General features: G+C 37.1%; 1 protein-coding gene across 6 annotated transcripts in view; it reads left to right on the top strand.

The window, feature by feature from the left end:
- Positions 1–23,834, top strand: part of FXR1 (FMR1 autosomal homolog 1) — a 41,426-nt gene that overhangs the window by 6,809 nt on the left and 10,783 nt on the right. For all 6 annotated transcript variants that reach the window (XM_064516649.1, XM_064516650.1, XM_064516652.1 and 3 more), the window contains exons 2-9: positions 4,909–4,961; positions 8,763–8,856; positions 10,136–10,207; positions 12,556–12,704; positions 13,352–13,445; positions 14,532–14,648; positions 14,746–14,916; positions 21,730–21,808. In XM_064516649.1, coding sequence (XP_064372719.1) covers positions 4,909–4,961; positions 8,763–8,856; positions 10,136–10,207; positions 12,556–12,704; positions 13,352–13,445; positions 14,532–14,648; positions 14,746–14,916; positions 21,730–21,808 — 829 coding nt within the window. The remainder of the gene's footprint in view (positions 1–4,908; positions 4,962–8,762; positions 8,857–10,135; positions 10,208–12,555; positions 12,705–13,351; positions 13,446–14,531; positions 14,649–14,745; positions 14,917–21,729; positions 21,809–23,834) is intronic.

Raw genomic sequence — 23,834 nt, forward strand, 5'->3', positions numbered from 1 at the left:
AATATTAACTCGAATGAGTTTCCTGAACTGATTTGTTATACAGCCTTAATGAGAGTAGGAGCAAGTGATTAGAGGTGGAAAGGTGGGAGGGAATGCTTATTTCAGTGCCCATGTTCATTAGAATTTATTGACCTGCAGCTTGAGACATTGTCCTAAAACTTCTCCTTTTAACTGAAGACCTGCCATGTAAGGTCACTTGTGATTATAGCTGCTGCAGAATCACATAAGGGAATCAACAGCAATGAAGTGCCCACAAATGCTTTAGGTGCAAATTAATTGCATATTTTTCCTAGAATAAGGGTTTTTTTTTTTGTTTTTTTTTGTTTTTTTTAGTGTAATACTCAGAGATGCCATTTAAATTGGCAATTGAATAAGCTACAGTTTCCAGGTTATCTTAAACTGTAGATCCATGCAAATTGTGCAGAATCTTAAGGCACAGCTTTGGGTGACAATGGCTGTGTGTATGATACTCAAGAAAAAGCTGCAGCTTGTACAATGCAAAAGAGATGCACAGTCTTGAAAACCAATATTGCAAACATACAAGTTGCAAATCTGTGCAGTGGAGAGTATATTTAACCCCACAAATGGAGCTTTTGCTGTAATCATTACCTTCTTTATTTCAGTTGCGGTTGACTACTCTAGCTATATCAGTGATATGAATGAGTAATATAAAAGCTATTTCAAGATTCATACATACCTTTGCCTATTTATAGTTTGAATGAGAGTGCTCAGTATCTTTCAAAAATTATAAGGTAAGAAATGAAACTTAAAAACATAGTATATGTGTACCTGTGTTTTTTCTGTGAAAGTTAGCAATATTTTGGAAACTTTCTAGACTTTCTGGATTTCTGTGGTGTAATATGTTGTTCATGTTCTAATAATTGCTAGAGATACTTGATTTTGTATTTATCATTTTCAAAAACAAATGTGAATATTTTGTTTTTTGTGACGTCCTGAGATCTTTTATTTTCTTTGGGATTGTGTGTTAGCTACCTACAAAAGTCAAGTCACTTGAGAAGCCCCATTTTAGCCACCAAAACTTTAAAGTGTTGGTCTAAATGTGGTGAAATTTGGCATGAATATCACTTGGAGTTATTTGTATGAAAAATCTGTTTTGTGATGCAAAAAGTGTGAGAGAAATATTTAGGTGAAAACTGTGAAAAATATTGCATTTTTTGAAGAGTGGTGTTATTGTTTCTTCTAAGTGTGAGCCAGATTTGTTTGAAATCTGTTACACTTTTTATATTGGAGTTTCAAGTGATGGCTGATAATGTTGATGGTAAAGGTCAGGGCTGTAAGTAGGAAAGAAATAAGCTGCTCTTTCTACTTTTGACAGGCATAAGTTTTGGCAATGTTTTTGGCATGTTTCATGGTGATAATGGTTGCTTCAAGTTGTAGTACAAATGAACTGCATACGCTGTGTATACGTCTTAGAACTGCTGTGCTTTGCTTCTCAGAAGTGTTTTTTCTTCCCCAGAGGAGCTTCTCTACTAGAAAGAATTAAACTTCAGATTTTTGACTTACTGTGTTTATCCTTCATGATTAATTTTGTATTTCTACAGTTAGACTTTGATCAGACCCTTTTCAGGCTTCACAACAACATAATTATTTAAATAAACAATTATATGATTTTATTTAATGCTTTATAAATAAATAAATGTTAGAGTACTTGCTTTTGAGTGTTTCTCTGTATGAAAATACTGTGGAGTAAAAGAGTTTCAAAATGCTGACTGAAAATATCATTCAGACAATTTGTAGCAAATTACTGTATATGCCTGCTAGTCTTGAGTCTGCATTATAATCAGGTGTGGGAAGAGTGGTGTACAGGCTTTGAACTGAAAGAATTCCTGCAACCCATGTGGTGTTGTAAAATTTATAGACTATCTGTCAGAATCTGTACCTTTTTTTTTTCCTAAGTACTCTGTGTTTGTTTATGAAGCTAACATTTGTGCAGTGTCAGCTGTTACTCTACTGCTAGTCATATCACTATTATTGTTCCATTTCAGCTTTCCTATTCTTTGGCAGGATGTTAGCTTGAAAATCAATTATGAATATTAAATATTTGTACTATTACACAAAAAAGACAGACTTTGCCTAGAAATGGGCTTATTGTCTGAAATCCTGGAATTCCAGTGAAGTTGAAATTCGTGTTTTTCGCTTGTGGTATCTCATTAATAAAACCTACAGCTAGTCACTTAATTCAGGATTTTCTAAATTTTGCAGAGAACTGTGTTCTGAATTTTTGTTTTCGGCTGTTCTCTGGTACCTGATTTTGAATTTCTCTTGATTCTGAAGTTTTGTTTCTAACAAACAGAAAGATAACTGAGGTCAGACCTGCAAAATAAATGTTTAGCTATTTTAGACTGACTTAGAAATGTCTTGGATTCATTATAAGTGAAATAGATTTTCCCCCTCCCCCTGTGTTAAGTACTTCTATTTGTAATATTTTCAGATTCAAGCAGCTTCTACAAAGAATATTTCTAGAGTGACTGAGTCCTGCACTAATACTATTAAATATTAATGGAAAGAAAAAGTTTAGGTTGAAACACGGTGATAAAAGATAACTGTACTTAAGAGGTTTAAAGCAAAAGGAAGAAGAAAAACAAGTTTAAAGTATTTGGTTTTATGGATTTATTTCTCAGTATTTTTCTTGACGCTTGCATTTTTTTTTTCCTTAAGTGAACAAATATGCATTAAAAAAGCATTTAATGTTTGGGCAGATAGTGTCACTTATGCAGTTACCATGTCTTTCTGATCCTTCAATGATATCTTTGGCATGTATACAGTAGGCTCCTGTGTGACTGGTTGCTCTGAGTTAGTAAGACTTAGTGACCGTAAAGTAATGTGCATCTTGAAGAAGGGTCTGAGCCATAAAGTTAATATAACTGTGAAAACAGGTAATGATAACATAAATATATTATCATAAATATGAATGTTAAATAAAGAGTTAAGGTTCAACTATGAAATAAAGCAGCATCATGAAGCAACACCTAATACTGATTCACAGCCTCTTGGCATTCAGATGAACTGCTGTCCACAGTAAGAGGTTAAATCCCCTTCTCTAAATACTGCTTCCTGCAGATAAGTTGGCATTTTGAATACCGAACTCCTTTATTATGGTTCACACTGTTGTGACTGGTGTGCTTTTCCTTGGATAGAGTTTATAAAGGAATTTTAGTGGAAGAACTTCTTTTGTTTCTTGCATTTTATGCTGTATTAAGCCCTACATTGAGGGCATGTTTAAAGGGACATTGGCAGGATAAATAGTGAAAGTTCTGCTTACCTGTGTTGTTAACTAACAGGTACTTCAAACAGTAACATTTTATATGCCCCATTATGCTTTTTGCCTCTTAAAACAGATATAATTTCAACATTCCTGTCCAGTCTACCTGAAACCGAAAATCCCCAGCAGCATGTGTGCTTATTGACAACTCTTTCGGTTACTTAGTTGTCAAAGCTGTCTTCCTTCACTGCAAGATGGCCTTTGAAAGGATTTATTTTTATTAGGAACATGCTAGGTGGTTCAACAAGGCAATATCAGTTTCTGATTGACCTGCTTTCTTCAGGGTTACCAGTTTGCTCTCTATTAGAACCAGTCTCCTGTGTTGCTGGCAGATGGTTTTGAATGAAGCTGAGGGAGCAGAAAAGGAGGTTTTAAGTGAACGCTACTCGACCCTAGCGTTGCCTAAGTACCAGTTCAAGTAAAAGGAGGTTTGCTGATACAGGCCCTTTGCAGCCAGCTGTCAGTATTGGCTCCTTTACTGTCCGTGGTAATATTGAGGAACGGTGAGTGAAAGCTTCCTTTTCCCTTGAGCTGGCACATAATGCCCCTGTCGGCTGGCTACTTCTTGTCCAGTTGCTATGCTCTTGGTGCTCAGTTGCCAGTTCATTCAAGGGATGTAATCCATTCAGTGTATTTCCTGGAACTTCTGTTCACATAACTGTAGAACTTGTACTCCTTTAAAGCTGTAGATTCCTCCTTCATCTCTGTGCTTGAGCAAATACCACAGTGCAGAGAAAGCAGAAGTAGTTAGTACAGTTCTTACTGTCATCTCTTTGTATGCTTTTTTTGCATCGGGCCTGCCTTCCTGAAACAAGAGGTGCAAAAATTTCATTTCTGCATGGATGCTTAAACACAGATGCATCTATCAGGTTGTTGTTTGTCCTTAGGTTTTTGGTATAATCATTGTCCCCTTAAGAAGTCCTTTGTCTTTCCAAAGAAAGAAGGGGAAGTGGGATGTTTCCTCAGTTGCTCCTGGGAAGATAATTATCTATGACAGCAAAATAACTTAAGATACTGTGTTCTTTCTTTGTCTTTCCATGAGGTCCTGCAGGTCATTTGGCCTCATATTGTCCCCAGTTTGGTATATGAAAGGTGATAACCCAACTAGCTATATAGCAAAGTGGTCTAGCAGCCCATATTGCCAGCTTCTGTCCAAGTTTGCTGTTGGAGCATACTGAAGGAAAGTTGTTGGAGTTCCGTTTCGTTTTGAGAAAAACATCTGTAAGAACAAATAGTGCTACTCACTGCTATTTAACATTGTATTACGAGTTGAACTAATTGTCCTGGGCCTGTGTCTCTCTGATATTGTTCCTGTAAAACAGTTGTCTATATATCTCTGGATAAAACAATGAACTGCAGAAGTGAGTTTTCAGTTGTAAATACGGTGAAGTCTGATTTGTCTAGTTATTTGAAGCAATTCACGTGCAGTGTATTTCTTAGAATGACCAATTAAGAATATTAGCAGACTTACGGCAAGCAGGGGGATTGTGTCATGGAAATTTCCTAAGTTGGAATCACAATTTCGGTAATGTTCTGCATTTCAGTTTAGTTTCAGGCTAAACTGCAATTGCTGCCATGTTTTGATTTTTGCATGCATTCTTCTAACACAAATGTTTTTGTTTTAGGGATTTATCAAAGATGTTCATGAGGATTCACTCACAGTTGTATTTGAAAACAAGTAAGTATTTTACACTCAAATGATTAATTTTTCTGTATCTTTTTTTTTGTCCTTAAGTGGAAGTGGTTTTCATTAGAGGGGTCTAGTTTTAGAAATAAAGGCTCGCTGTCATATTCACCCTCTCCAGAAACGGTTTTCTTGAGTAGCTGTTGTGTCAGAAATTGGCATATCAGTTACTGCTATTGATATTCCTGTACATGTTTCTTTGATATTTTTAGTAATGCCCATAAATGTGACAGCCATGTTTAGGAGAAAAAAAAAAAAAAAAAAAAAGAATCAGTGGCAGGTGCCTGATGTTCTTATCCGGCACCTGAAGCAAAGAATGTTGAAAATCATTGAAGTACTTAAATGAATTAAGCAATTCTGTATTTATCTAACTTGGGGAACGCTGTTCGGTGTCCTCAAGCAGAGAGAAGTAGGTAAGTATCCTGACCCTGAGTGATTTTTTTTTTTTCAGTATTTTTAAATATCATAGATTACTTATTTTATTTCCCCAAAGCTTAATTTTTGAGTGGAAAAGGGTAGAGATCTGTAATCGCTAGAGAAACTATTGTCCATGTGGCCTTCTAAATTTAGTACATAAACACAGCAGTGCTACTAGAGACCTGTGGTGACATGTCTAAGATAATCCAAGGGAGGGTGAAATACAAATGAATATTTACCTTTGAAAATATTGTTCAACATTCAAACTGATAACACCATGGATTGCCTGAGAGATTCCAGAAGAAACTTAAGATACTCTGGGATCCACATTCTCTTCCCCGTTTCCCTTTCAGTTGCTAGGTGGAGATCCTAAAAATCTGTCAATTTTTGATGTGAAAGTAGTTACTAGAGTCTGCCAATGCCAACCTTTAGATTAGTCTGAGCCTTTCTCCAGGAAAAATTGATGGGTAGTAAAGGTAATCGTAGTGATTTTGTGTGTGTGTATGTGTGTATATAAACAATATTATATAATCCTAGGGTGTGTGTGTGGATGTGCATGTCTGTGTACATGTATGTGCGTAAAAAAGAAATCCTAAGGAGAATAAAGAAATAATCCTAGGAATTGCCTGTAAAATCCAGTCTTTTGTTTCTTTCTAGGCTGTGTTTTCTAGCTATTCTCTTATGAAAAATCGTTAGAAAATTAAATGGCAACCATAATTTGCCCAAACACTGAGGTGGTTGTGGAAGCTGTTTCTGCTTTCCATGTCTTCATATTCTCAGAAACAAATAGACAGAAACCCCCCAAGATAGCCAGAAAGCTAAATGGGATCCTTCATCCTATCCTTCATCTGAGGACACACGACAAATCTTCAGTTTCACATTCAACATCCATGTTCCTGTTCCTTAGGCTAGAGGCTTTTTGCCTTCAAGGCATATACGTTTACATCACAGTCCAAGTAAGCTAAAGGAAGTGCCTGTGGTTCATGGCAGGGGTCTAATTGTTGGCAAACATTTCTACTGCTTAGTATCCATGTCACTGACATGTTTTATGAAATGTCTGGTGGCAGCAGCCACATTCTAAACAGGATGGGTTACTACATAGGCATTAAGTGGATTTGTTGACCAAGGGCAGGTGTTTTTGGGAAGTATATACCATTCTAGTCAATTTCTGTGACGTAAATCTGATAAATTACTATCTGTCTCAGTGAGTTAAATTCATAAGGGCTTTAATAGAATCAAAATTGGCAATAGTGTGGTGTTCCAAGTGCATCATTCTGTTCTGCTAGTGATCAACTCTAGCAGAGTAAACAAGTCTGCTGTGCTCATGGCTGTCTAAATTGTCAGTTTGCATTTCTGCTGTTGTTAAGCAGTCTTTACCTACAGCTGTTGTAAAGTTCCCAAAATTGGTGTGCTTACACAGACTGGTAACTGTACAGTTTTGTGGCCCTGACAGTAACTAGTTTGTGGGCAAATAGCCTTCATTTTTTCCTGAGTGACGTTTTTGGAATTCAGTAGTTGGAGAATGAATACAAAAGGTTCAGGAATTGGAAGCTTTTATTGTTGTGTATTACTGAAAATTAGATGTTGCGGTGCAGCTTCACATAGGCCTTTTGGGATTTCAGGTAGCCAGATTGGCAGAAGGACTTTCTTTTGCATGCCTCTGGTTTCTCAACCCTTGTCATTTGTGCTGACATTTGGGATAGTCCTTCTGCCTATTAGGCATCAGTCCTCTCAGATCTTCTCAATATGTAATTTGTATCCAGTCTCAAGTTACCTTTCTTTGAGATTTCATCAATGAAATACTCCAGTTTTGGACTCTCTGTCGTCAAAATTTGGACACCTCTTACCCTGAAAACTGAGCCCTCTCTACTTTTCCACTGTTTTAACAAAAAATACCAATATCAAAATATCATCTTGTAGATGGTAGCATTAAGTCTCTGTTGGCCCCTCTGCTGCTAGTGAGTGGACTTCCTTTAAGTGATTAGATATGGAAGTAAAACTGGCTTGCAGCAATTTCACGCAGATTTTGCTGAAGATAAAAGGTCGCTTCAAATCATAGCATCTCATTATGAGCAGCTTATAATTTAGAAGTTTTGTGTAAGCTCCCATTTGCTGGATTCTTAACAAGTCACAGTTGAAATTCTCATGAGAACATCGGTCGGCTCAGTTGAGCTTGCAGCAGTTTGTTTGCATCCTGTTGTTCAGTTATGATTATTACACTCATATTGATTCAGAACTCAAATTTTATATACTCTGTCATTTAGGGACTTCATTTTGTCCTGAAGTTTTGCTGTTTGTCATTGTATTGTGAAAGTGATAACACTGAGTTTACTGACCATTATAGTTACAGCAAAAGCAAATGAATTGCAAGTGATTTTTCCTAGCCCTTTTTCCACCATTTTCATAAATAGAAAGAGGTTTAAATACCTCTTTATGACCAGAATAGCTTCCAACTTCAACAAAAGTTATTCATAATCTGATTTTTTTGTTTTGTTTTTTGAAGTTCCACTGTAGCTAGAAGAAAGATAAAATGTATATTGTGACAATGACTAGAGCAAAACTGTATCGATAATAACTCGCATCTTGACTGAGTTAAGGAAAGTAGTTGTGGGCAAGCTGTTTTTTCAGAGAAAACATATAAATTAGCAGAAGTGCCCTTTGTGCTTGTCACTAGCTTCGGCTCTTATATTCGGCCTGCATATTTTAGAAATAAGCAAAACAATTGCTTGTGCTTGTACCTAATGTGAACTTTTTGATTAAGAAGTCAGAAGGTATGTTTTGAACTGAATCTGTGTGCCAGACAGTTACTGAGGAACAGTAAAAAGTTTGTTGGCAGAAATGTGAACTTTTGTTAAGGATCAGAGTCAGATTTTCCTGGAGTACTTAAAACACCTGCTGTAAGCAGTTGAAATGTTAGACATGTGGTGAATCAATGGTTGAGCTCCATGGCTGGACTACAAAGATAGATTTACATCTGTATGAAGATTTTTGACTTGAACAGTTGGAAATTTTCAAGTATATCATGTAGTCTTCTCACTGTGAGTTTGTGAAAGCAATTTAGAGGAACACAGTCATTTTTAATTTTTTGAATTTAATTACAAAAAAATTCTGTCATTAAATACCTTTCCAGATTTTATTGTCCTGACAGGGTTTTTTGTTCCTTTGCTTATAAGGTTTATTTTCCAGCACTGAAGAAACAGACTTGATTATATGGAAAGAGTGGGATTTAACTAAACTCAAAGTTCTAAAAATTAAGATTCTGTAGGAAAACAACAGGAAAAATTATTGTTGCCCCCTCTCCTGCATTCTTTTCATCCTAAGCTTCGTGAGACCTAGGTAAACTTGTGAAGTAATGTATAATGTCTGTTCAACTTTCAGTTGGCAGCCAGAGCGCCAGGTACCCTTTAATGAAGTCAGATTACCACCACCACCTGATATCAAGAAAGAAATAGGTGAAGGAGATGAAGTGGAGGTGAGTTTATTCAGATGTTTCCTTTCCTGGTGAACTGTCCCATTACAGAACTGACTTTCCGTTCAGGGCAATGGTGATGATTGTAGGTATATTAACGAAGTGAAGATTTAAAACAGAAAATGTGTCTAGTAGTGGGTTTATTAGGTCAATGGCTCAAACTGAGAATTGACGTTGAAAGCTGGTGTCAGTAACTGCATTAAAAAATGCATTAATTTTCTGCTAGTATTTTGAAAGATGACAGCTTTTGCTTTCAACAGAACTTTTTTTGTGAAGTTTCATTTTTTCCCCAGAAAATTACCAAGGACTTTTTTTACAACCTAAAATTTAAAAATGCTGAGAACACTTCAGAATTAAAAAAAATTACGGAAATTTCCAGTTTTGATCTAGAATATAACTGTCAGAAATGTCTTGATTTTTATCCCTGATTAGGTATCTGATAGGAAAATATCTATTAGGAAATTGTGTGAATTAGCATTTTGCAGACAAGCAGTGTTCATTAGAAATTATGCATTAAACTGGGAAATTAAAAGGCCCCTGTTCTGTCCTCAGTTTATTACAGTATCTTTAGTAATTCCCAGACTTTAACTTCTTGTGTTTGACTTGGCCTTAAAATGCATGATAAGTTTCTTTAAGATACTATTATAATTTTAAGCCAGCAATCTAAGAAACAATGTGATAGTCTGTATGCAAATGACTTTGGCATGTCTTTCTGTGGGAATGTATAGGAGTGATTGAAACTTACAGAAGCTAAGGAAAAACAAAGTTTCACAAATAATTTGTTGTATAGCTGACCTTGCATTAACTTTGTGGTTTTGGTTAAATAGGGAAGATGCAGTTAGTCATATGACAACTTGGTTCATTTCAGTATTTCTACGTACATTGAATAAGCCAAAGACAAAATGGAAACTTTAATTGTAAACTGCCTTCTGTGTACAAACTTAAGAGTGTTAAGACAATGTTTGAATTTACCGAGGAATTGGCACTGAATAAATATTTGGCCAAAGTTATGTGTTGCTCTAAATACTTCTAATGTATTGTCAGTAAAGGAGGCAATGGAAATTTCATAAGCCTTGTTGTGCAAAATAATGAAAATGTATGCAGAAGCACACCAGACAGTGGATAGCTATCATTTTATACAAGAATAGTTTGGCCTTGTAGTGTGCTACTCTGATTTTGAAAATTTGAAAAGAAATTGGAGTGTTATTCCCTTACTCTCCATCCAGGCAGTTGAATTATGCATATATGTATTTTGAATGAATTTTACTGCTTTTCCTTTCAGGTTTATTCTAGAGCAAATGACCAAGAACCTTGTGGCTGGTGGCTGGCAAAAGTTCGAATGATGAAAGGAGAGGTAAATTATTTTAAAACTTGCTGCTTTTATGCCGTTATTTGAAATACGGTAAACATGGAAGGTTTTTGTAATGGAATAATTCTGAGTAAAGTACAGCCAATACAGAAACATGACAAAATGGAATTATAAGTTGAAATCATTTTGGAATGACCTTTGTTGCATTACACAAATGAAGGCTGTGTTTTTTATAACTGAGCAAGTCACTTCCATTATTAGCGGTTTAATTGACTGGAGGACTGCATGCATGTATAACAGCATGACTTCTAACAAACCTACCTTGTGAATTGAACTTAGTGCTAATAACTTAGTAAGGTAGTACATTTTAATTGTGATTATAGCCACTGTTTAAAACTTCAAATTTAATTCTGATATTTAAGCATGCTATATGGGTGGATAACTTTTAAAAATTATTTTTTTTATTTGCACTGAGTATAGTGGAAAGAGACTGCTTTGGTTGGGTTTTTTATACGTCAAGTTTTGTATTTTACCGTTGGCTGTTGCAGTTGCATGTGCAAAATAGCTTACAGATTCAAACACTTAAGTGTACAGAACTGTGGCCGTGTGCCTGCCATCATCTCTAAGACTTTATTTTGTGAATTGACAGCAAGAGAATTTAGGTTTTCATTAGGAAGGGTACTATGTTTTGTTACTTTTACAGTGTTGGATTCCTAAAACCAAAGGAAACAGGGTTGAGAATAAGATTATTTTGTCTAATTTTTGATATTGGTTTTTAACAACTGTCAACAGAAGTTAACTGCTGCTGAGCTCCGTTAGGGCAAGGTGGTGGTCTAACTGTTATTTAATTTAAAATAAACAGCTATCAAAGGAGGATTCTTTGTTTTGGCCCTTGTAGAACAGAATGTTAAGAAAAGAACATACTTACACATACTGATTTAAATGATTGAATTCTTCAGTTGGTGCTGAACTGCTTCTCTTACATGCCACAGAAGTTTAGAATTTTACTACCAGTTACTTTGCTATTATATTTGGTTAGAAACTCTGTTTTTTAAGTTGTCCAAAATCATATTCTTAATTTGTATAGTCTGCCTGTACTACTTTTAAAAAGTAGTAAAATAAATGTTTTTAATCCTGTATTTAAATTAGGATTTATTGAATTGTTTGTTCTCCAGTATTTTTGCAGGGAATATGAGTTTCAATCCTCTGATGACTGGTACCTTATAGATCGTTATCAAATTTGTTATATTATGGAATGCTTGAAAAAAATGTTCAATTTTGATTTGTTCACTTTTAATATGGTTTCATGTTAAATTACTTTTTGTTTTGTTTTTTACAAATAAATGGGAAATTCATGAATCACATTTCTGATAATTAGCTTTGAATTCTTAACTATAGCTCTTACTTTTTAGAAGCATATGGTAGTTGTTCCTTTAAATTTAGTCGTCTCTTTATCATTTATTTTTTCATTATGACTGCTTAACTTGTCTTTCAGTATGCTTCAGAGCAGCCTTACATGATTAGGGAGATGTATAAACCAAATATAAAACTTATAATTGGGAAATAGTATGTGGAAAAGTATGTCACAACTTTAGTGATTTACCTGTTCCTCATACTTGAGTAAATTTTGTCCATGTTGACAAAAACAGATACCGGTTTTGGGAGAGGAAGAGAAAAAAGTACCATTGCACTCCTGAATTGCGCACGGGTAGAAGGGAGGCTAGAAGGCAGTTATATAAGGAAGTTGTATCCCTAGGCAAACCTCAAGGATACTGTGCACACAGACTTCTGGATACTTACATATGTTGGAAGGAAGAGTAGGAAGAGATTATTGGTAGCTCTTGTACTTTCCCAGTCTTCTTTCCTGCTTAAATTGGGATAGTGTGTATCAGAATGATTTTTTTTTTTTTTAATAAAAAAAACTTTTTACCTTGCATGGTTCCCAGCAGTTTGCCCATTGAGTCAGTGGATTTCCCATTTTTTTTGTTACTGTTGCAGAGCAGATATTTCTGTGAAGAATGAGTTATATTTCCTTTTCTATCAAGTATTTCTTTAGAAAAATTATGAGCTCCAGTCAGCATTTTGAATTCTGGAGCCTCAGTTGAGTTGCTAAAGTAGGTATTGGAGAGGGGTGGGCAAGGGAAAAAATCAACTGAACATACTTTTGGGGGGATTGAAATTGTGCTGATAGAGTGCCCTGACTTCACTGAGATATCAGATAGGTCCTGAACTATGCCCAGGCTCATTCACATAGAGTTGTAGCGTCAACTTAGATTTATGCCTTAGTCTGTATGTTCATGTTTTGTACTTTGGTGGTGGTGGTAATGTTACTATGTCTTTGTCATTCTTAACTGAAGTTATCAATTTAATTTAAAACATATTTTCTTCCATAGTTTTATGTCATTGAATATGCTGCTTGTGATGCCACTTACAATGAAATTGTCACTTATGAACGACTCCGACCTGTGAATCAAAATAAAACTGTCAAAAAGAACACCTTTTTTAAGTGCGCAGTGGACGTTCCTGAAGATCTAAGAGATGCGTGAGTAGCTCTGCACGCTTCAATGTAGCTATTCCTCATTTGACTACCCGCATTTGGGGCATGTACCCTACCTCATGTTTTCTCAAGAATATTCTTTCAAATACCTTATAATTGTAAATAACATGAACAGCAGTACTTTGAAATGCTGAAGTAGTAGTTTCTCATCTGTTTTTTCTGACAGCCTGATATCTGTATATTTTGCGAATACGCATTTAGTCTATTTATGTAAGAGGAAGCATTTATGGAAATACACTTAAAAAAGCTAGCTTATATTTTAGAAGCCAATTTACAGCACCATTAAGGGTCTTAAGGATGCCTACGGCATCTGTAGCTGGTTTAGAAACTACTGATTGGCGTCTCTGCTGAACCGCTGGGGTGAGGCACAAAAGCTGGATGCCAAGATGGGAGCTTCAAGTCTTGCTGTAGATATGTACAGCTGGTGCACTCGTAGTGGGTCTCTGTCGCTGAGAGCGGCATATAGACCACAAAGAAGTACGTTACAACCATGTAAGGGGATGGGGAATTCTGCAATTTCTGAACATCCTTTGCTATTAAAATACTGAAACATTCTTGGTTCTGATCATGATGATGCATGGTCTGTGTTGATGCAGCTTGCTGAAATAACGCTTAACTGTTTATCTGCTTAGGTGTGCTAATGAAAATGCACATAAAGATTTCAAGAAAGCTGTAGGAGCATGTCGAATTTTTTATCATGCTGAAACTGGTCAACTAATAATACTGGTAAGTAATCTCTTACTATGTAAATTTTGCATGACTTTTTGGTATACTATTTATGGGAGGTATACAGCCATCTTTGTATTTGTGTGCAATATCATTTAACTCGCCAAACTATGTAAATTGTGAGAGCTTTAATATAAGTTGATGTCTAAAATAAATCTTTGGGAGTAGGCCTTTTGAAGGGGCTGTAAATAGGCATACAGCCTAAATTTAGGACCAACTTCTAATCTGTCTGTTTTTATAATAATATATGCCTTTCATAACCAAGTGCAGTTCCAGAACTGATTTGTGCAGATTGCTCAAAGCTGGAGTTCTCTGGAGCAGTAGATTGCACCTGTGCTGTATTGCACTCTGCCCTTCAACCTGCAGCTGGGCTTCCCCATCAAGGAGATCTACATCAATTCACTTAATTTGAAACCTAGGTGTGAACTGACAGGTAGATAGTGCGGATGACTAGGGAGCTGAGAGCCTGAATCAAAAGGAGGAGTGAACTAGCTGGATATTAGAGGGACTGAGGTAGCTTTTTGCAAAAATAGCTTGCTTGTCCTTTTCAAACGTAAAATGACTTTACCAAGCAAAAGAATGCGTGGCCGATTAGGGAGTTGTTCGCTTAGATTCTTCTGTGGCTGTTTTGTCTTATTGCATAGACTTTTCCCAGCATTAGTTTCTCTTCACAGTTCTGTTTACTTAATATTAAATTATCCACTTGAATCTGACTCTCCAGACTTGCATTTTCCCTGCTTATTTCCTTCACTCTCCCACTGATGCAATGAGTGACACATATGCTTATGGTAAAATGATATTTAGTTTGTTTGTCCTGGGAACATCGTGGGGAAAGAGTTAGTGTGTAGATCCAGTAGCAGAAGTAAGATGTGTATAAAATATGCTGTCAATGAGAAACAGTTGCTAGTTTGCAAGGTAGCGCTGATTTTTTTCATGCTGTATTTTGAGGAAGAATAATGTCCATGTGAGTTCCTGAAATTTAGATCATCATCTGAACTAAATTGTGAACAGGAGTAGGTTCCTGATTTTATTCTTTGTGTGGATTGTCTTAAAAATGAAACTTCATGTCCTTTTTGTCTTGTGTAGTCTGCCAGTGAAGCAACAGTGAAGAGAGTGAATATATTGAGTGACATGCATTTGCGCAGCATTCGTACCAAACTTATGCTCATGTCAAGAAATGAAGAAGCTACAAAACACTTGGAAGTAAGCTATAACTCGGAATTTGTTGCTTGAGAGTGAGCGCATAACTGAACTTTATATGGACTGCATGTGGATGAGCCTTATTTTGTTTTCCCTCTAGTGCACAAAACAGCTTGCTGCAGCATTTCATGAGGAGTTTGTAGTCAGAGAAGATTTAATGGGACTTGCTATAGGAACACATGGCAGTAACATACAACAAGCTAGAAAGGTTCCAGGAGTTACAGCAATTGAACTTGAGGAAGATACTGGTACTTTCAGAATCTATGGAGAGGTAAGGGGGAAATTTTGTATGACCCTAATAAGCATTTCACTGTTTTCCCTGTAGAGGTGAGAACTGCCTAGAGCTAAGAACTGGAAATAGCAGAGTCCTCTTTTGAGTGTCCATATGCATATTCACACTATGGGAGCTTGTTTTACGTGTACTTGACTTAAGAGACATCATTGCAGTGATGGTGTCCATAAGATGTGTTCTGTTCTAAGCAGTCCATGTGCTGATGTGTGAATTCAAGGTTAACTGCACACCTCATCCTTCCTGAGGGAATGTTCTTTTGCTGTGGTCTTACCTGATTACAGTTTTTCTTCTTTTCTTCAGAGTTCCTCTGCTGTTCTTTGATCCCTTTGTTTTATTTCTAGTTCATTTGTTATTTTGCTGTGTGATATTTGGTCCTCCTCTGAACTATCCAGATAAGTTAAGACATGTATCTCCCCATTGTTTTATTTTGAAAAATTAATACTGGATTTGGCAAAACAATGCTGACTTGCTGCAAACTGAATTGCATTTGTGTGACTCTTATGGCAGCACTTACCTTTATCTGATGTGCTTTAAGACTTACAAGAGCCTTAAAATGTGGCCTTGTCTTTGGACCAAAAGTATGATCTATCCAGGAGCTAAAAGAGTAGTGGTGCAAGATGCCCCTTTCACTGGGGCCCCGTCAGAGCATTCCTCGAGGGATTTTATCCTGTGGTACCAACTCTGCAGGAGCCACTAGAATCTCTAGTGTTAGCACTTCTGGAAATCCTTGGTCATCTCCTGTTTCAGGATTCCTTGGTTTCAAGTTATTCTCCATCCTTGTCAGGGTTATGACTCTTTAGCACCAAAGTGGAGAGCTACATCTTGGCTGTGACCTAAGGGTCAGATGAAGTTACATAGTTGAGAGGAGGGCAAACTTCCATTCAATAAATGTTTTTTCCCAGAGCTCTTCGATTAGGAGGTAGGGACTAATTTTGCTTCAGGTGATCTGATAGCTGAAATTCTTATCCTCTTGCTGGAAAGAAGCTTGCTCCACTGTTCTCATAACAAACACAGTGGAGTCCTAGTAGATGAGTCTGTGTACTCCTGGTGGCAGAATAGTGCTGCTTTCCCTGAAGGTAGGGAGGATTAGCAGGAGGGTTCAGTTTAACTGTTATCATGACCCTTTAATACTCTTACAGTGAGTTATTCCTGGTTCACTGATGTACATACTTCTGTACTCCTCAGTATATCTGTGAGGTTATATGTCCCTGTCTTGGGAACCTTCAACACTTCTAGGCCATCAGGGCAATGGACTATAGATCGTTCTTGACTTACTATTACCAGTTAAGTCATGTCTCACAATTTCTGAAGAAGAATCTGACAAGTTTAAGCACAGTAGGATATCCAGCCTATTCCACTCTTGAGCTCTCTAACTATGAATAATATGGAAGGGTTGTGACAGCCTCTCGTATCGCTAGCTGCTTACATCCGTAGGAGTGATTATAAATACCAGATGCCCCCTAAATAAAAATTCCTTTACACAGATCCAGCTTTGTCCTTCCTGGAAGTGATAGCTGCTTCTGAAAAGCTGGGCAGTCTAAAAATATTCCATGTGACAAGGGCATAAAGCATCCAGGTATATTTGCCTACTCTTTTGCCACTTTTCAGCTGAAGTTGGCAAGCAACCAGTCCCGAACGGCTAAAAGCACTGGCAGACAATTTCAGGCCCAGAGCTGTGTGGGGGCACTGATCCAGTGTCCTTGATGCTAATCAGGGTGTGAGGATCTCCCATGATTATATTTTGGATACAAGCAGTGTATCCATATTGATCAGGGATTTTTGGACAAAGACAAGGAGGCAAATTTTGAAGAATGCTGGGAAGCTGTAAGATTGGGAGGAAGTTAAGTTGTATGAGACACTGCTTGTGGGTTTGGGGGTTTTTTGCTGTTGGGTTGGTGGGTGTGCTTCCTCCTCCCTCCCCCCTCTTCTTTGCCTGGCCAAGACTACTTTGATTCCAGACCTTCCCCTTTTGATACTCGTTGTGGAACTGCTTGCTTGTGATGCTTGTTACTGAGACCACAGGACCTTGAATTTCAGAGCTTGGACACTGAGTGGCTCTCTACTCTTGCAATCCTGTTCTTCCCCGGTGAGGGAGAGCCTCATTGGCAACTACGGTAAAGTTCCTGTTAGACCTGCTTGCCTGGCAAAATGCATCGCATTCTTGTGCAGCTACTAATGCTTGAGCTTTTTTCCTATTACACAATTCTGTAAGATACTTATCTGTTACGATAACCGTTCTTTTGAATAGAAGGACAGAAGGACAGAGCAAGATGCTGTCTTTTTCAGGAGACTGTTCCCTGTTTTTTTGGTTTTTTTTTTTTTTTCCTTTGGAGAAGAGGAAGTTCTTGAGGACCATTCCAGGCATTTTCATGACCTAAGTTTTATTTAAACTGGGAGATTGTTTTAAACTTTGCATCATAATGAAAAAAGCGTTGTTGCCCGACATGACTTAGAAGGGCTCTGTCGTCATCTTTGTGGGACTAGGCTTTTTAAATGATTCCCAGAGGTAGTTGTTTCCATTCAGGGAGGTCTGAGGTGTTACCATGACTATGCTGAGACTTTCAAAGCCTTTTCTCAGAAACTGTTACAAGACTCCTGAGATGAATCTGCTGCTCGTAATAGGAGTGCAGTCCACCAGATCCACCAGATCTACAGTGGGGTCTCTGTTAAGGAACACTTTCCCTAAAATCTTCAGCCAGGCAGTTCTTATTTCAGACTCATGTAGAGCTGTGCTTCTGCAAAGATGGTAGGAATCATGTTGGGTTTAGAAAAAATTCCGCATTTAATGTTTGTTAAAGACAGCCCAAGTAACCTGGAGATACCCTGGATTGTACGGAGTGCTACTTGGAGTTACCAAAGCATGAATGGCCATATAGACTGTGATTCAAAGGTAGGAAGATAGTTACTGTTAACTGGAATTCTTGCAGATGTTTTATCCATGTGCACGCTGATTCCCTACTTACAATCACTTTTCTTTTCTGAATTACTGTTTGAGAGGAACTTGAGGATACTTTGCCCAAACCACCTTTACATACTGTGTTTTGTTGGGATGAGAATGAGTCATACAGGTTACACTTGCACAAAAGTTTTGAGTGCTTGTGGCGAAGTTTAGATATGTCTATGAGTGCACTGGAGAGCACCAGTTACTGGCAGTTGCTTGTTTTATACTTTCCATTAATTGACTGCTTGTGTGAAAGCAGTCACTTTTTCATCTTCCTCTCCTTGTGAAAGACCAAGTAATAAACATACCTATGAGGCAGGACACTGTGAACTGTATAATTAATTATTGTCCTGTTAGTAGAGTTCATTGAAGGTGAAAATTCCTATTGTGTTGATGTCTGTTTGCATCATTTTAAGTGTTACTTTTTTGTGTGCAGCATAGCCTCTGCTTTCTACAACCACTTTCTGTTCTTTTCTATGCTTTAGTGCTTGTTTTATCATTTTGGAATCCAAATCGCCCATGTTTCCCTTACTAGCATTTTGACCTCCGCCAGAAGTAGAAAATTGTAATTTGTTGTTGTTGTTGTTGTTGTTCTAGGACTTTCTTAGTTGGAAAGCACCAGGAGCTGGAGATTGGGGGGGGTGGGGTGTCTCTGTGTTGTTTTGTTTTTTTGCTTTTTTCCCCTAAAAGATGAGAGATGAAAGGGCTGAGACATTAGTGTAAAAAGGAAACTGTGCTCAAAAGGATCTATATATGACTAGATGTTGATATGCTTTTTCTAATAATTCTACAGTTTGGCTGTTTCTAATTTGAGGCTGTTTGTTTCTTGTTTCAGTATCTGCAAAAACCACAATTAACAGAATTTTTTGTCATTTAATAATAAAGCTATAAAAGAGCATTTGTAGGAGTTCTCTCCACCAACCAATAATTGCCTTGTCTTGGAAAGTGTGCTGGAAATGAATTGTGACCAGAAACCAATATTCTGGAAGAAAAGATGTCATGGTTGTTGTATCAGTTATGAAATGGAGATGATACATGATAAGGACCGATTCCTTAGTGCAATACGCTATTTTTATAGTTAAAATAACCATGTGTTGCATGCTGCCATTTGCCCCCCATCTACTGTATGCTTCTCTTTTAATACTTAAGTATATACATAAATATTTAGCTATATAAAGAGTATAAATGTTAATATTAGAATATAACATTAGAATATAGGGCAGTGATCATGAACTGTGGCTGAGGAGTGCTTGGTGCAACTCCATAAGGATGTGGATGGTTTTGTTTGGTCTTTCCCCTCTTCACCCTTCCCAACAATGAAGTTGCTTTGAAATCCCTACTCTTGTTCTTGCTATGGGCTCTTACTTTTTTCCCTCTAGCAAACAGAAATAATGTGGAGATACTTATCCTAGCTGTTACTACAAGTCAGATTACTGAAGAGATGGTATGTAACTCATTGGTAGTAATACTGAGCAATACTGAATTTGACTGCTGATGCTACTGCAGCGCCTGCAATACGAGTCATGTGCCCTGCTTTGTGCTACACTGTGTGACCCAGCTGGGTCACGCTGCATTCTGCCTCCCGTCCAAAGAGCGGTGGTGTTACACGCACAATCTGCATGCTGGCTTCAGTAGAAGGGAAAAAACTAAAGGCAGACCATTCATCCCTTGTCATCTCCTCAGCTGGCAGTGGTCCTTTTTCTTTCCAGCAAAATCCTGAAGAAATGAGTTACTGTGCATATGAGCTGGAAAACGGGGAGGACATGCTGGGGTAGGAGAGATGAAGGGGGGGTCTCAGTGTTACCTTGGCTATGACCCATCATGGGTTAAAGTTCTACAAGGGTCAGGTTGTCATCTTCTCAACAGGGCAGGTTTGAGATCCCACCAGTCAGTCTTTGCTGGTGGGAACCAGTGAGATTAAGGAGAAGCATCTTGGTTTCTTCTGAAATCTTAGTATAATCCTGTGTTCAAAAGTTTAGTGACTGTGTGGAACTCTGCACCGTGAGACCTTTGTGTCTGTAACAGTATTTCTTTTTCTTTCTTTTTTTTTTTTTTCATGAAAGATTCAAATGGTAGCCTCTATTACCAGGTTTGAGGATTGCCAGATCAAAGTCTTGTGCAGCAGTTTTTTTCCCTGGATATATATCTTGTGCTGGTAATAGAGAGTAGAAGTGACCTACAGCAGCCCAGTGGTTAATCCTGTATTGAGTTGGTCCTTCTGTAGCTGTGACCATATAGCTCAGGTTACACTAACATAAATTGCCTGCAGTTACAGGAGAGAGTCCCAGCCTGTGTCTTAAGTTTGTCTGCAGGTGCTTATTATTCAGACTTAATTTACTGTTAAGCACAAGGTATGTCTTGGAGAGAAACAGAAAACCTGTGTGTAGCAAGTGCTAAGCAAGCTTCAACTGTATATGTACGCTCATATACCCTCTTGCAGAGTAGTGACTACTCATTGAGCCCTCAGTTTGTATGACATCCTCCAAGTTCTCCTTCTGTAGAGTACAGTGCTCTGAATTTAGCCTCCCAGGAGCCTTTGTGCAACGAATGCCCTTCCTGAAGATGTAAAGTGGGTTCTGTGGTGAGCAAGTCTTGTAAGTGTGTACGCTCAGGAATAGATGAGTACTGTAACTAATTTTGTCAGCTTGGCAGTGTGTGTTTTTTACTCGCTGAGAAATAATGTGTATTTGCAACAGTATTTGATATTAAGACTTCAATGCAAAATTGATCTCTCTACTGTAACAAATGTCTTGTGATTGATTTTTGTCTTTTTGATTCTATTTTTTTTGAAAACTGAGTAGGAGAACAGGAACTTCAGTAGAGCAGAGAACAACTCGTTAACAGCTCTTTTATTTAGGCTGTTCTGAAAAAGCAGTCATTTTTTTCACAGGGAGGGTTGTAAAGCCAGTCATTGCTTACAGTGAGCCTGTAAAATTCTGTGGAGAGATTGTCCTTCAGCCTTGGAAATGCATTATGTTTATGTCAAGAGACAAACATCTAAAATTCATTCTCTCCTTCCTTGTTTGTCCACTTGTGGTCCCCTGGAAAGTGTGGTAGTGTACTGAAACAACACTAAAAATTGTAAAATCAAATTCATGTTGCCGACAAAATAATGATAGCATGCATCAGCATGCTAATCAGTCTAATTGGCATGTACTGGGTAGAGCTGGATGCTTCCAAAGCCAGTTTTACTAGAGGAAAATGCAGGGTAAAACTGTAGGTCTGTGGTTTGTCCATCTGATCTTAGACATGTAGCTACTCATTCAATACAAAGTGGGATGAAATAAAAGTTATGTAATCTGGAGTTTCCTTTAACTTGGTGTTCTTGTATGCTGAGGTTTCTGTGAATGCTGATAGGACTTCTTACGAGTTTGTTTATTTTCAGTGAAGAGTCTTTGTGATACTTGTGCCATTTGTAAAACAACATAAATGTACTCCAGATTTGGAAATTGTGTGTCTTGATTTTGGAGAAAAGAATATAATTAGGCAGTTTTTATTTTCCCAATGAATGCCTACCAGAAACTGCTTCAAGATAGATCTTCAGGATATTTTTAAGTCTGGGTTTTCTTGTGATAAGTTGCAGAGGATATTTTCAAATGTCTTAAAATAGCATGAAAAAGTTGTTTTATTCATTACTTGTGCTTTGTTTTGCCACTGAATTTTGTGTCTGAGCATTTACTCGGTTATTTCTCTCTATTCATTTAGTTCTAAACAAGATGAATGTCACCTATTCTTTTTCTTTTCTTTTCTTTTAATAAGTTGCTGTTTGGAAGACTTGCAGCTGTTGGAACAGAGTTTTATTTCTAACATATTGAATTCACAAATAAACTCAATTTTTTATTCATTTTCAGACTGCTGATGCAGTAAAAAAGGCTAGAAGTTACTTGGAGTTTGTGGAGGATTTTATTCAGGTTCCCAGAAATCTTGTTGGTATGTAATACTGCTAAAGCTTGAAAACTTGGGGGAAGAGAACCTAATTAGCATGACTATGCATAGAAGATTTAGATGCCAGTGTAATATTTAATTTCTCTCTTTAAGCAGAAAGTGATTAATCTTTTAAAACTATATGCGTTGGGGTTATTAAGAGACACTACATACATTATTGTTGATAACTTACTGTCAGTCTTTATCCCATAAAATAGTTTAATTATAACACTTTCAGACTTGTACGATCAGATTTTAATGGTAAGATTAGAATTTCAGATTCTAGTAGAACAAAAAAAACTATTTTGCTAAATTAACTACTCAGAAGGGCTAAAACTAACTTGTAATATGAAAGTGCTACATTTGAATAGCAAGAATGACACAAAACTCTTCTGGTATCATTGCCCCCTCCTGAGTTCAGGCTGCTTAGATGTGTTGATCAGATGGTGTTGAGCTGTTGTATAAATGAGCAGTGCTATGAGAGTCTCATCCTCAGTCTAGAAATGGGCATTCTTCCGTGCTAAAGTTTATGAAGGTCCAGTTTCCCAAGACTCCTAAATACATGTTAGGATAGGTTCTGTCTCAGAAGCTGCTTAAAGATAGGGTTAACTCTATTTCCCCTTCCAGAGAAAAATGCGTCTTTCCCCAGTTTAGTCTTCATTTCATTACCTCGTTCTACTTCTCTTACTTAGCCTGCTTCTTGTGCTCTGAGCCTGGCAGCTTCCTTCTCTACGTTTCCTGCCCGCAGGGATGAAGGGAGTGTTAGGAGTGCAGGTGTTGCACCTTATTCAACAGCAGTTTGGATTATCCAAAGCAGAAATTAAAAACTTGGCTTTTACTTGCTATAGTTTGGGGCTTAGAGATTGCTTATTACAGACTACCTAATTTAAATAATTTGTTTGCAATCCCCCTAAAACTTAGACTTTCAAGGCAACCGAGTTAAGGTATAATAGTTTTCTTTTTTTAATAGGACATGTGAAAATTACATATCTGATGCAAATTCATGATTCTCGACCAAATTTTAAACATTGTTTCAACCTATAGGGCTACTTAAAATTCTCAGCGGAGTGATTGTACGTGTATGCACAAACAAATTTTTTCTGTAATCTCATTCAGCAAACATAGCTGAACCAAGGAACTCCGCAGCTAAATCTAATCTGTTTTACAACTAGATTTTTTTTTTTTGTGGGTTTTGTATGGCATTCTGATTGATGTGAATGTGCCAATATAGAAATCACAACACTAGTCATAAAAACATATCTTAACTGAAAAATGGCCTAGAGTAGCTGTATGCTTCTATGAAACAACTATATATTTTAAATTTACAGTGAAAGCAACCATCTTGGCTAAGTGTCTTATGGTCATCCACATAAACAGAAGAATACTTAGCTATTTTTTCTGATGACAGCCAAGTTTAAAAAAAAAATAGTGTTGGGAGCATTCATGACTCGAGTTGAAGCTGTCACATTATGCCCACTGCATTTTTCTCTGTACCAAGAGAGAAGAGTGCCATCTACTGAATCACCAGCTTGAGCTGCTGAAGTTTCTGAGGGCTGGGGACCTTTTCCCAAATATTGCCTAACCATTACCCATGGAAAAATGGCTAGGCATATAAGCAGTGTGGTTTATTTTATTAGCTGTGACAGGACCACTGTATAAAATAAGATTGTAGACTTAGAGCTGCAAGCATGTCCTTTTTTCTTAATAAACAAAGATCTTACAAAAACAAGCTGCTAAGCTATTTGGACTGTTGAGGGTAGAAAATAGAATTCTTAATGCATTTTGCACTTTTTATCATATTAACATCTACTGTAAAGAATGTTCTTTATGGAATATTGTGAAACTTTTGGCTCTTATATCCTAATTTTTGAATGTTCTATCTTCCTTTACTCATAATTTAAATATAAATGTTTTTAAGTGCTAGATATATGTAGCTGGGATGAAGACATGTTTCCGTATAACTTTAGATTTAGGAAAAGCTAAAGCTTTTCGGAAGGATACAAATGAGTCATTCTGAAATTCAAATATATGG

The sequence above is a fragment of the Dromaius novaehollandiae genome, chromosome 9, assembly GCF_036370855.1.
Source record: "Dromaius novaehollandiae isolate bDroNov1 chromosome 9, bDroNov1.hap1, whole genome shotgun sequence".
Classification (NCBI taxonomy): Eukaryota; Metazoa; Chordata; class Aves; order Casuariiformes; family Dromaiidae; genus Dromaius; species Dromaius novaehollandiae.